This window comes from Amblyomma maculatum, chromosome 6 (genome assembly GCF_055883805.1).
Source record: "Amblyomma maculatum isolate TAMU_Amacu chromosome 6, ASM5588380v1, whole genome shotgun sequence".
NCBI classification, from domain to species: Eukaryota; Metazoa; Arthropoda; class Arachnida; order Ixodida; family Ixodidae; genus Amblyomma; species Amblyomma maculatum.
In genome coordinates this window covers 77,913,213-77,925,823 of record NC_139349.1, presented here as the reverse complement: position 1 = coordinate 77,925,823, position 12,611 = coordinate 77,913,213, and the positions used below count along the sequence as shown (strand labels likewise).

Sequence of the window (12,611 nt, the reverse complement as noted above, 5' to 3'; positions counted from 1 at the left end):
TGCTGGTTGGTCATGGTGCCAGTTTGGCTTTCCCACTTTTCCCTGGTTTTACTGGTTTTATTTTTCTCCTGCATTTTGGAGATAATGCATGCTTGTAACTCTGCCGCCTTATTGCAGGGATGTTTCTTCGGCCATGTGCTGAGCTCCAGTCTGCCTAGACGTGTTGGTACAAAGTTCAAATTATCCACGGCTGAACCGACTCTTGTTCAAATTGGCGGGTTTTTATTGCGTTAGTAATACTGCTCCAGGTTTCAGCCTGTCGCGTCGTCCCTGGGAAGGCCACGTTTGACCTTGAGCCGCAGCCAAGCCGAATACGCCGAATACGAATATATTTTTGCGCTACCTCCAATATGAACCTCTCTGGAGCTTAGCCGGAACAAAGTAGTATGGTTCAAATTATTGACATTCGAATTAACAAGCTTTCACTGCAAATCTCGGTGTGCCGCTATATTTGCGTACCCCTAACATTTTCAGGGGTATTTCACAAGCAGGAAAGTAAGAAAGAAACACTTTGACAAAGCAGTTAGGTGCACAGAATGCACATTGTATCTTGGAATACAGGGAATAAAAACACTAAGCATGCCCGCGTTGACAGTTCAGACTTTCACTGGAAAAGGTTGAGTGACTTGTGTAGCATGTGAAATCTGCTTGCAGAAATAACATTCAGCCAGGATGTTGAACTGGAACCGAATCCGAGCCTGAAATTAGGATTTTACCTATACTTTTGTCCGGAACCAAACCCGAACGATTCCAAGGAACTGCTCGCAACACAATTCTGTCTCACTTTCGTGGCAAAATAAGGGCTTTTACTGTGCATGTTTGCAGCAAGGAGCTGCTTTAGGCTGTCCAAAATTGGGCCATATATTCATGACATAACAAGAAGGAGAGAGAACAGTGGCATCTTCGAAATAGCAAACTACACGCTTGTATAATGCACATTTGTTGATACTAAATAATTTTTTAGTAGATCAATCAGAAACCCTTAATTTATTAAATAAGCTCTCTCTTTGACTTATTTGCTGAAATTTTGGTCCAATTTTAAAACAGTTAAGCTTGAAAGCAGTGCGTGTGATTTGCCCCCTTTTCTGTGCGGCAAATATCACGGATATGTGAAACATAGATGCTGTGACCAGGTCCCGTAGTGCAACATTGCACTCATTCTGTCGCACAGCAACTACAAAGTAAACGTGCCTATATTTGCAGTTTCTTACAGAATCCAGAGATTGTTTCAGAGAAGAGCGAGGAGTTTGGGGCAGTATAGTAGAAAAGGTAGTAACGGGAGGGAGAAAAAAAAAAAAGGCTAATTTTCTGCTTGCGTCACTCATTGCTAGGTCAGCTTAGCTGACAGGGTTACATTCTTTAGTTTACCTCTCCTGCATATGTGGAGAGCGGTGCTAGCATTCCAACCACATCGACAGTTGTCTGGCTATCTTCAAAGGTGTAATCCTAGATCACCCGACAGGGTGGATTCTTAGCGTGTGTCATGGTTAATGGCTGGTAGTGCCGAGAAATTCAATGACGATTTTTCAGTGACGTGGGCACGCTTTACTATCTAGCAGCATGGCGATGCTTACCTCTTTCAGGACCTTGAAAGAACAAGGGATTCTGGAGGTCCTGGCTAAAATGTCTTTCCGTAAAAGCGGTATTTAAATAGCCCTACGGTAAGAAATACAATGAAAGAGTTATAACTTTGGTCTGGTTGTTCTGACATCACAAGCATATTCTTTAGAGCAAAAGGACTGGTCAACAGAAAGACAAGACGCTTGTGTTCGTCTTTTCTTTTTGTTGTCCTGTCCTTTTGTGCTAAAGAATGGGCTTGTGATGTAAGAAATACCAAAATGTAGCTACTAAATGATCTCTCCTACACATAAATAATATTTCCATAATACCCTCTCTACACGGCCGGCTTAACCACGGTTACGCTTAACCGAGGTTACCGAACTTAGCTACGGTTAACCGCCAATCGCGGTTAGCTGTGCTTACACAGCTCGCCACCATTCTACCAAGTACAACCGAAGCGACACGGTGATCCGCGGAATGAAGCAGCATTTACAAATAACTTATTTATAACATAGTTTCCGGAGTGCCATCCGACAAGGCGTCTACAGCGCGGTCATTCCCTGCACGATGGCAGCACCTCCTCGACCACCGTAAACACCGCCGCGTTGGCCCCTCCTCCCGCAGACCGTACGTGAACGACACGGCGGCTCGCTAGCGCCGACGTCAGAAATAAAGCGCGCTAAATTTATTGGCATCTGGAGTACTGAGCCGAATATCAGAATTGAATCACTCTTGAGGATCACTGACCAGCAGCACATTGCTGGCAAGACCGATAACCGCGACACTATCAAGTTTCTGCTCAAGCCAGCTGCCGCCGGTGCATTGCGGCTCACCGCTCTGCTTATACTAGCGTCGCCAAAGTTAATCATATCGTTATTTTACGGCGGCAGAATAGAATTCACAATAAGGAAGTTTCATGAGTACACCATTTCGACAGCGTTGATCAGTTCCAAAGCACCGACCACCGCGGCCTATCGACGACTAGGGGGTTCACACCCCGCCGTCGTTCGCCGCGCTTGCACGTTTCACCGCCGCGGTAAGTGTAATGTACATCAGCCTGCTAGCAGCATCCCACGCTGCAAGCGTTGCGAACTCGTGCACTTTCATGATAAAGCTAACACCGCGCATTTTTTGACGTTCCGCGCTCAGCGCCAAGCCGCGCAAACGATACTGCAGACACAGGACGGGGCTTCAGTACGCAGACGCTTGGCTGTAGGCAGTAACCGAAGACGCCGGGTGGCACAGTAGACACCGCCTATTCAATACGGGCAAAGGAGTACACACTGTTGAAGCAGACACGCTCGTACGCTTTGCGCACTCGGCTGCCGACGAGCAGCCTCCGTCAACAGACGCCGCCATAACCTCGGTTAACAACGCAAACCGATGTCGCCAAACTCTGTTTGCGATAACCGCGGTTAGGGGTGTAACTATGGTTTGGTCTGCCGTGTAAATGGGCTAACCACGGTTTCGCGTAACCACAGTTAACGCTAACCATAACTCTGCCCGTGTAAAGAGGGTATAAGTGTATACAGTCGAACCTGGATAATTCGAATTTTGGTTATATCAAACTCACGGAATATCCCCTTGAAAACCCCCATGTATAAGTATAGGAAAGCTGCGTCGTATATCGAACTCAATTTCACTGATCGTTTGATATATCAAACTCCGCACCACACATTGGACTGTGCGCCTTCCCCAAAGACGATCGCATCACCTAGGCCGTTTGCCGCATGACGTTTTCAAGCCACGCGCGGAAGGAATGAGAGGACACAGTTCGGCAACGGCTAGTCTAGGGCAGCGGCGCGCCTTTCCCCCAAAGGCGCGCACATCTGCGATGATCGCTGCCGCTCCTTTCCCCCAAAGGCGCGCACATCTGCGATGATCGCTGCCGCGCTAGCACGTGACATTTGCAAGTCGTGTATGAAGGGACGAGAGGGAACCAATGCAGCCGTGGTGTTCGAGAGAGGGGAAAAAACGCGATAGAGCAAAGCGCAAGGGTGTGTCCACTCTTCTGCCGAGCTTTATCTCTCCCCTTCCCCTCTCTTTCGCGGCCTTCGTTCGCAGCAGCACACACTACGCATGCGCGGACAAGCCAGCTCAGCCTGTGGCAGACGCTTCTTCAGTGTGTGTTGTGAACGCTCTGCGCGTGGGGGCTGACGTGCGATTCGCGTCTCGTGTCGTCGTGCTGAACACGCTAAGAAACGGCATTTCTTTTCTTTTCTTTTTTTTTTTTCTTTTTTGTTACCTTTCGCGAGAGTCGTTGTGCTGAACGTGTGCCGTTGTGCTGAACGTATGCTATGGCGACTGCGAACATTAAGAAGCGGCAGGTTCTCTTTTTTTTCTTTTGCGAGAGTTGTTTTGTCAGGCTGAACGTGCGGCGCAGCGTAAGCTATGGTGGCTGCGAACATTAAGAAGCGGCAGGTTCTCTTTTTTTTTTGAGTTGGTCATTCTTGCATCTATGAATCAACGAAAGCATGCGGTCGGCTGGGATCATCACACTGGCTTTTAGCATTGTTCGCTTCAAACGGCATTTGCAGCTATCACGCTTGCCAATGATTTTGTAGCAGTGGACTATGCCCTCCCTACCCCAAGCGCAGCGCGATAAATCGAATTAGGCTTGTGCAATCAAGCCATCACGTGGGCACTCGGCCAAGTTCGCTTCCTGCCACCGCAGGATCTATCAAAAGTATAGTCAAAAGATAAACACATCCTGGCGTTATCACTGCACAGCATCTTGGCGCACTGCCAATAAATGAGCTGTGGATGCGATGGTCGAAACGGGAGGACTGCGCGATGCGCAAAACGCTGACAACGCCACCTGTCGCCAAAGCTGCAAAGCATAGGCGGGCTCGGTCGGACGCTGTTCGTGTCAGCGTCTCTGCGCGCATTGTGTTTTCGTCTTTAGTGCAGTTTAACAGATATAACGCCAGTGTCAACCTTTAGCAATGTCCGGGAAGAATTGCTGCATACCGTATTTACTCACATAATGCTCGCACTCGCGTAGTGCTTGCACCCCCAACATTGGGCGTCAAAAATTGGAAATTTTTTTTTCCTCGCATAATCATTGCACCGCCAATTATACCACCGCAAGAGTCATCTGCTAGTAGTAACAAGCGCCATCTTTGGAGCGCTACTGAATCTAGCTGGCCTCGTGTGCACGCGCTACCAGGCGGCGATAGCATGCTCGGGTAGATCATCGGCGCCGGTTATGTTCGTCTTTTTTTAATGCGAAAGCAATACTGCTCGCAGTTTGAGCCGTCAGCGTGGCCCGGCGGTGACCACCTTTGACCTTTAGACAACCCCCGTAGATGACCCCCAGCTGGCAGGAGCTGCCAACTTGGGTCTCTCGTTTCACATGGGACGGTTATGTCAGAATCAGCCTGCTTGTCAGGAACATGTTTGTATAAGTTTCTGTGATGCTTCACGAGAACGACGGTGGCCGTGAATCGCGGTTGTTCGACGCAGAAAGCAAGTAATCGCACCGAATGACATTTGTTCAGGTTAATTTCATTTTTTTGATGCGCTGCTACACGACCAAAGCTAACGCCATTTCCAAATTATGGTAACTGATTGATATGCAAATATTGGAGTGCCTTCAATATGTTGCGAAGGTGAAGGCGCTGTAAACGAAAGCAGCCTTTAAATAGGCATTCATGTCTTGCATACCTTGTAACCAACCATTTTATTAGGACTATCAAGTACGAAGTTAGTGGCTGTGTAGGCGGCATTTGTTTACGAAAGGGTACGGAAGGTGCGCACGTCTGCGCTCGACTGAGAAATACGTACGAGTTTAAACAACATACACTCTCCGCACTAAAGCAAGTGTCAAGAGCAACACATAAAATAGCCAGTATCTAGTGTACTGTCCGACGGTGATTTTATAGAACCTTCGAGTATCGCCCTACGGCGCAGCATACTACAGCCTCATTGACTCCCGTACGTTTTCGTCAAATCGTTTGCTCGGCATATTAAGGCCCGCCGAAAAATGCTCGAGCTTAGCCTCACCAAGAAAGAATACCGCAAATTCGTAACACTTGCTACATCGGATGCCACGAGCTTACCGCAACAATGCTGCCCGCGAAGGCGGCCGACGATGGCACTCTGGCCGTGTGCTAGGCCCTAGTCGTCGCTAGGCCTAAACGCCTAAACGGTTTCGCATAAAAGCCGTAGCTGGAAGTGCTTTGGAAATAAATAGTAAATTTCCTATTGATAAATTACTACTATCTTTACTCACATTAAATGCCTTACTATCTGTTCAATTGACTCACAAATTGTCTTACATTACACGGAAGGTGTAACTTCGGCGATGCCTTAGCAGCAGAGCTAGAGAACGAAATTGGATGAGCTGCGTCACACCAGCGGCAGCTGGTAAAAGCAGAAATTTGCTTGTATTGCTGCTGTCACTTCTTCCGAAATCTCGTTACATAACAGCGCTCCTCGGTAAAGATAATTTTTTTAGATTCCTTCCTCAAATTAAGCGCGTATTATTTAAGATGAACAGAGCATGCTTTTATGAAGGTGGCGAAAGAAATCCGCTGTGTCGGCGGTTTAGCGCCGACGGACTGCGGCAGCAGAAGCGACCTGTTCCGCCCGCGCTGAGTGCAGTGGCTACGGGTTGGCTGGCAGCGATGGGTGCCAGTTTTTGTTTTTTTACGATGCTATTTAGCATATTTCACATAGATGACTGGCTGTAAAATTATAGGAGCACAGTAGTATTTAATGCAGGTGGCACTTTTGTAGTTTATTTTGGATGTATCTTCTCACCGAGTGTCTGGTGTCAACATGACACGTTTCCTCGTTGATTGCATTCGGATGAGTACTTGAAACTCATTCGAGACCTAATGTCGTTTTCATTTAATGTCATTATATTTTCTCATGTAGCAGCAAACAAATATAATTTTGAACGAGCGTCATTCGATGGAAAAGGCATAAATTTGCCATATGGCAGGGCTGAGTGATAACTATTTTTCAGTGTTTTCTGCTTGTCATTGCACCTTCCGTGAACACTTCTTGTTTAAACTTGGTCGCGTCCGCTAGCCGGGAAGATACAATACGCATTAGATTTGTGAAACACTTAGCCAGACGATCTTTACCGGGCATTGACATCGCACAGCAAATGGTTGCATTTTGCATTTCGCCTCCACCTAAACGCGGGTGGTGCGGTCGACTTCAGTCCCGATAACTCGATCCTCCTCAGTAGCCTAAGCCACTGCGGCGGGTTATTGAACAGATATTTGCCAATATGCGTTTTGAAACTTGCCATGCAATTACTTTGAAGACCAGAGGCAGTGTTCCTGTTGTCTGGCAAGATTACGAAAACATAACATGTCGCTGCACCATCTATTCAGACTCTAGAGCTTGTTATAAAGCGCCCTGTAATTCTGCAGTTGGGCGCGAGGGTGATACAAATGAAATGAAAATGATACTACAATAATAAATAGGATATAAAATTTAAATCTAATATGCTCTTGGCTAACCTGTGTTGCAGCTTTTCAGATATTGCCTCTGCTGACATCTCACTTCCCCATGAAATTATCTACCTGCTCTGCCTTTTTTGACGACGGAATACGTGAAATTCATGCTGTACAGGCAGTGGTAAAGCGCAAGCATGAAAAATTTGAACTCTTGCTACAGGAGCCCAATATGCTCTATTTTTCTGATGCTCAGAATGCTGGTTTGCAAGCTTGCTGGCTTTTCCTGCGATCGCACTGGTACGAAACCGCTCGCAGGTTCGACGACGCTGCCTCGTTTACTGTAGCAATATATTGCATGTAAACGAAACAAGCGTGTACCATTAAGCAAAGAAAGAACATTGGTTCATAGGTCAAGGAATGAGCGAATTAGCGTGGCGTTGTAATGAAAGCGGGACATTCAAAATGAGCTCCACTTCGTACGCAACCTTGTTGACGCTCGTCTGCAGCAGACACTTGATACATATGGAGGTGATGTAGTTCCAGACGGCTGTGATATCGAACGCATGTCCACTATTATAAAGTATGATCCCCTTGCGCACACTGTCACCACGAAAGTGCCCGCGAGACGCGCACAAACGGCAGATCGCATGCGCGCACCACGGCCACGCTTGCCGCATGAGGCCCGCCTCAGGTTCCGACACCCGCCGCTACGCGGCTTTCAATGGCGCCCCTATGGGCGCTGCGCATGGCGTATATAAAAACAAAAACTGTAATAAAAAAAAACTAGGTGTGGTTTAGGTTGTGGTTGAACCTGAAGTTACGCGAGAGCTATCTGCATGGCTGCGCTTAGGTTCAGCTTGAAAGTAAAGATATGCCTTTTGCACATAGTAGTTTACTCTATGGTTTCAGCTTTATTAATTCCATAGGGTGCACTTTTGACCACTAAAGTGCGATGAGGCGAAAGCCTCTATCGTGCGGTGGTCTGAAGCCCTCCACTACGGCACGTCTTCCTCTCTGTTTTCACTCCTACCTTCGCGATGATGCGATAGCGTAAGCTACCAGACAGCATATAAAGCTCCGCTTTAACCGAGCCGTATGAACGTGCCTGCGTGGCCTAGGGATAATGTGAATGCCAGGGCTTTGGCAGGCTGATTTTGATCACCCTGTCATATGAAAGAAGAGACCCTAGTGGGCAGCGCCTGCCAAAAGTAGTGTCAGGAAGCCCTACGTCCAGTGCTCGGCCATGTCAGCTGCCAGCTTCCCCCTCCTACAACTTCTTTGCTCTTCAGACAGGCATGGACAGGCACGGCGAAATGGCGAGACTGTGGCCAATGTAGCTCTCGCTACAACATTTCAGAATATAAAGAAGGTGATAGAATGCTTCTTCTCATACTTTTGGAAATATGCCTTGTGTATAATAATGAAGTATTTTAATTTAAGGGTGCAGTGGCATCTCCAATTAAGTGCATGCAGTTCTCATTTTATGCGTATGTGAAATTGGTTCGGACTATTATCAGGCAACAGTATCTTCCTTATATTCTCGTTATTTATTAAGTCTCTGGCATGCTTTAAAAACCTATCTCAAAACATAATGCTTTGTTATATATTTATGCATCACATACTCAGCCAGTTAGCAATGTACTGATATAAGGTTAACTAGAACCATGTTAGTTTGTATGAGATCTGTTTTTTCTGCAATCACCTTTGTTTCCTGTATGATATGAGAAGAGAGCACACACTTATTCATTAGAAATATAATTACGAGGCTGCTGAATCCCAGGACCTAGTCATACGAGCACTCTTGGTCTTGCAGGTGTGTTCATCGCCATAAACGGAGTGAGTGCATTGTCTGTTTACGTTGCGTTCATTGATTGCTGTGATACTTTGGATTCTGCCAGCCTGCTTCAGTTGGTGGTCAATCAAGGGAGGGCTACTTGGTTGGTTTGCTTGCATGCACTGTCTTGAAAGATGCCATAGCGGAGGCATTGGGTCGTCTTTCTGTATGCTTCCACATGTGTCCTCCATTTTTGTGTGGCTCCCCTTACCTCTCAGCAAGTCAAGCTGGTCATTTACCCATCAAAGGTTCTGTTCATGTGAGTGTTGCACTTATGGTGTACCTTCAGGCTTCAGCAGCTTGCTCAGGATAACCTGTCTCCCTATTCTGAGGCGTGCACTTCATTCATGGGGCAACAGACTTCATTCATTACTCTCGTCACACACGGGGTCAGGCTTGATCAGCCTGTACAGTCGAACCTCACCATAATGAACATAGAGTGAATTATCAGATAAAACAGAGTAAAAAAAAAAAGGTTTTGTTGCTCTGTGCATTATATGAGGGTTCTATCATTATAATGAAACAAAAACTTAAAACTTGATGCTTAATTGGTCGTAATGAAGTAGCTTTTTTGTATTCGTGTGGCTAAAAATGCAAAAAAAGCCAAAAAAGCTTGAAGAAACGAAATAATTCGATTGTTTGAATTGCATGCCACGCCATTTACGCACGGCAACAGAAATGCTTCTGTGGCTGACAGGCACGTGACTGGCACAGGACTTAACTATCGTTGCATCATATCATGTGCCCCTGCTACTGGTCGCCAGAAAATGTCATAAGCGGACTTTATCTGCTACCTCAACTGACTTGCGCACGTGTGCTGCCTTTTGCGATCCTGTTGACTCTGCTGCGTGAAGTGACCAGACGAAAATCAAGACATTTAGGATGGTCGAAGGCAGGCTATTTGCCAGGAACGCCCTATTTGGCACTCCGGGCTGTCAGTATCTTCACTCCCTTAGGGACCAGGAGCATCCTATTGGGCACTGCGGGCTGTTGGTATCTTCACTCCCCGAGGGACAACAGGCACCCTATTTGGCACTTTGGCTGTCAGTGTCTTCACTCCTGGAGGGACCAGGAGCATCCTATTTGGCACTTCGGGCTGTCAGTATCTTCACTTTCACTCCTCGAGGGACCAGGAGCATCCTATTGGGCACTCCGGGTTGTCATTACCTTCGCTCCTCAATGGACCAGGAGCACCTTATTTGGCACTCTGGGCTGTCAGTATCTTCACTTTCACACCTCAAGGGACCAGGAGCATCCTATCGGGCACTCTGTTTTGTCTTCGCTCCTCAAGGGACCAGGAGCAAGCACCCTATTTGGCATTCCGAGCTGTCAGTATCTTCACTCCTCTAGGAACAAGGAGCATCCTATTTGGCATTTCGGGCTGTCATTATCATTGCTCCTCAAGGGACCAGGAGCACCCTATTTGGCACTCTGGGCTGCCAATACTTTCACTCCTCGAGGGTGTGGTTTCTACTTGGGCATCGGCCACCGACCATTGCGGGTTCGAGCGTCGCAAGAGCCAAAGCCCCGATCAGCGGTCACCACGCGCACACTGAAACATCGCAGCGCGCACTCAACCTCTGCAGGGAGGAGAGCGCTTCGCTGCAAGGACACAAACCTCCAAGTTCACAAAGAAGATGTTTATTGAAACGCCATCCTCCAGCGGTACACACACACACACACACACATATATATACGCACGCACACAAACATACACATACTTAGTTACTGTGTCCCGGGAGCGTGCGAGGATCAAGGCTCTCCTGCGCACCGCAAGCACGCAATGGCGTGCTGTGATCTCTCTTGCGGTGACCAAGGGTTTCTTTGAGAAAGAGTGGGCAACCATCGCAAGGTACGCCTGTCGCAGATCTTTGGATCACGATCGACAGGCTTGAGCTGCGCTCTCAGGTACGACCCGGAGCGGGTGAACTTGAGTACACACTGGTCTGCGCAGACAAAGGCCAGCAGACAAGAACAGTAGCGTACGCACCTTGCCATGTCTCGGAGGGGTCTCTCCTGAGCCCCGCTCAGACGGTCGCACGAGCGCGGCTGTTGAAGCGGTGTTGTGTTCCCGCCAAAAGGCGCCTCTGAGATAAGCCATCGGGATGCAGGGCTGTGGCCGAATGACAATGACAAGTCGTCCGGACATCTCTCTGCCGCCTAAGGCGGGAGAAAGGGAAAGAGGTGAACAACAGGGGAGCGAGCGACGGCCATGCAAAAGACAGCCGTAGAAAGCCCGAATCCCACAAGGGACCGGGTGCGTCCATTGCGAATGAAAGCTTCAACATGGCTGAGTGCCGCGTTGGACACCAGGCGCTGAGCTGGCATGTGACATCTCAGTGGTGTGATCCAGTCAACCAATCCGGTGTGCTCGCCCCCTCCATGCCTCCTTCTCATATTCCTCTGATGGAACTATGACATCAATGCTGGTTGAATTTTATCCCACTAGGTGCATGGGCATGATGGCTTCACATTTATGCCTCGCCATTACGTCTTTGGCAGAAGGGGTCCATAATCCATTTACATTAGAAGACAGTTGAATTTATCCAGCATGTTTTAAGCCAATAATTGCACTTTTTAATTATTGTTATGAAGGGGGCCCTTGATTGAGAACTGCATTATCTTCTGTTCTCCTTTTTCTCCTCACCCTTGTTCTTTTTGCCAGCACCTCAGTTCTCTCATAGTGAATCCCACACATAGAAGCCTTGTTTTGTTAACTCCCCCATCTTTGTCGCTGCAGGCCTGCGCACGCTCTTTCGTCTCCTGAGTCGGGACACCCCCGGTGTGTGCTCTGCTGTGGAGCGCATCTGCCTGAATGGATGCCTCTGCCTCACGGACAGTGGTCTCAGTGCGGTGGCTCGGAGGTGCCCCCAGCTGCGGACTCTCGAAGTGCGCGGCTGCTCTCAGGTCACCGATGTGGGTGTCTCGGAAGTGGTCACACGCTGCCTCAACCTATCGCGCCTTGATGTTACTGGTACGTACTCTCACTGGCTCGCACCAGCATTCTTTAATATATTCTTAAGGCATTTATGTGCATATTACAAGGATGGCGCAGCACATTTCGTTCATAGCAGTGGCACACAGTAAGCATGTGCAAATAGTGAATTTTCAGTTCAAGTCATTAGAATACTGCAAGCCTGAGAACAGTGCATGCATATTTACTTGTGCTAAATGTAGGGTGTATTGCTGTATGTTGCATCAGCAGTTTTAGATGCAGTGTTAACTCCAGTCATAGTGGTTCCATGTAGTTTATAAAGTGTGCAATTTTCATTAACAAATTAACATCTCTTATTAGGCCTAACTGCTGTGAAGCAGCCAAACGAAACAGATTGACACATATCACCCCTCCGATCTGTTATCGGTGAGAAAAGATGACAGGAAATCTATAAGCACTGCTTGTGGCCTGCAGATCGACTGAAAAGCACAGTAACAACAGAGACAAATTCACTGTGAAGAGAAGGCCCTGCTTTAAAGCATGTCACCAAGTTTGTAACGCTATCTGCTTGTTTGTGAGAAAGTCGCATGTTCCCGACTTGACGAAGGGGGGACATGGGTCTTGAGCAAAATTTTCTTAATATTTGTCCTGTCAGTATGAAATTTGCAGGGTTTATGTAAATTCTTGTGCTGGTTTCAAATATGTTGTTAGTTTTCGTTTACATAAATTTGCTGAGTAGTTACAGCAACTTTGCTGTTCCATACTTGCGGGAAGCTTGTAAAAATATCTACTGAAGGGAAATTGCTAAAATGCACATGGATCTGTTCCTGAATGTCTAAGGAACACAATAAAACAAGTTTTGTGCCTT

At 47.4% G+C, this 12,611-nt stretch overlaps 1 protein-coding gene across 2 annotated transcripts in view; it reads left to right on the top strand.

The window, feature by feature from the left end:
• Fbxl7 (F-box and leucine-rich repeat protein 7) overlaps positions 1–12,611 on the top strand; it is a 90,941-nt gene that overhangs the window by 57,997 nt on the left and 20,333 nt on the right. For both annotated transcript variants that reach the window (XM_084606981.1, XM_084606979.1), the window contains one exon: positions 11,549–11,782. In XM_084606981.1, coding sequence (XP_084463107.1) covers positions 11,549–11,782 — 234 coding nt within the window. The remainder of the gene's footprint in view (positions 1–11,548; positions 11,783–12,611) is intronic.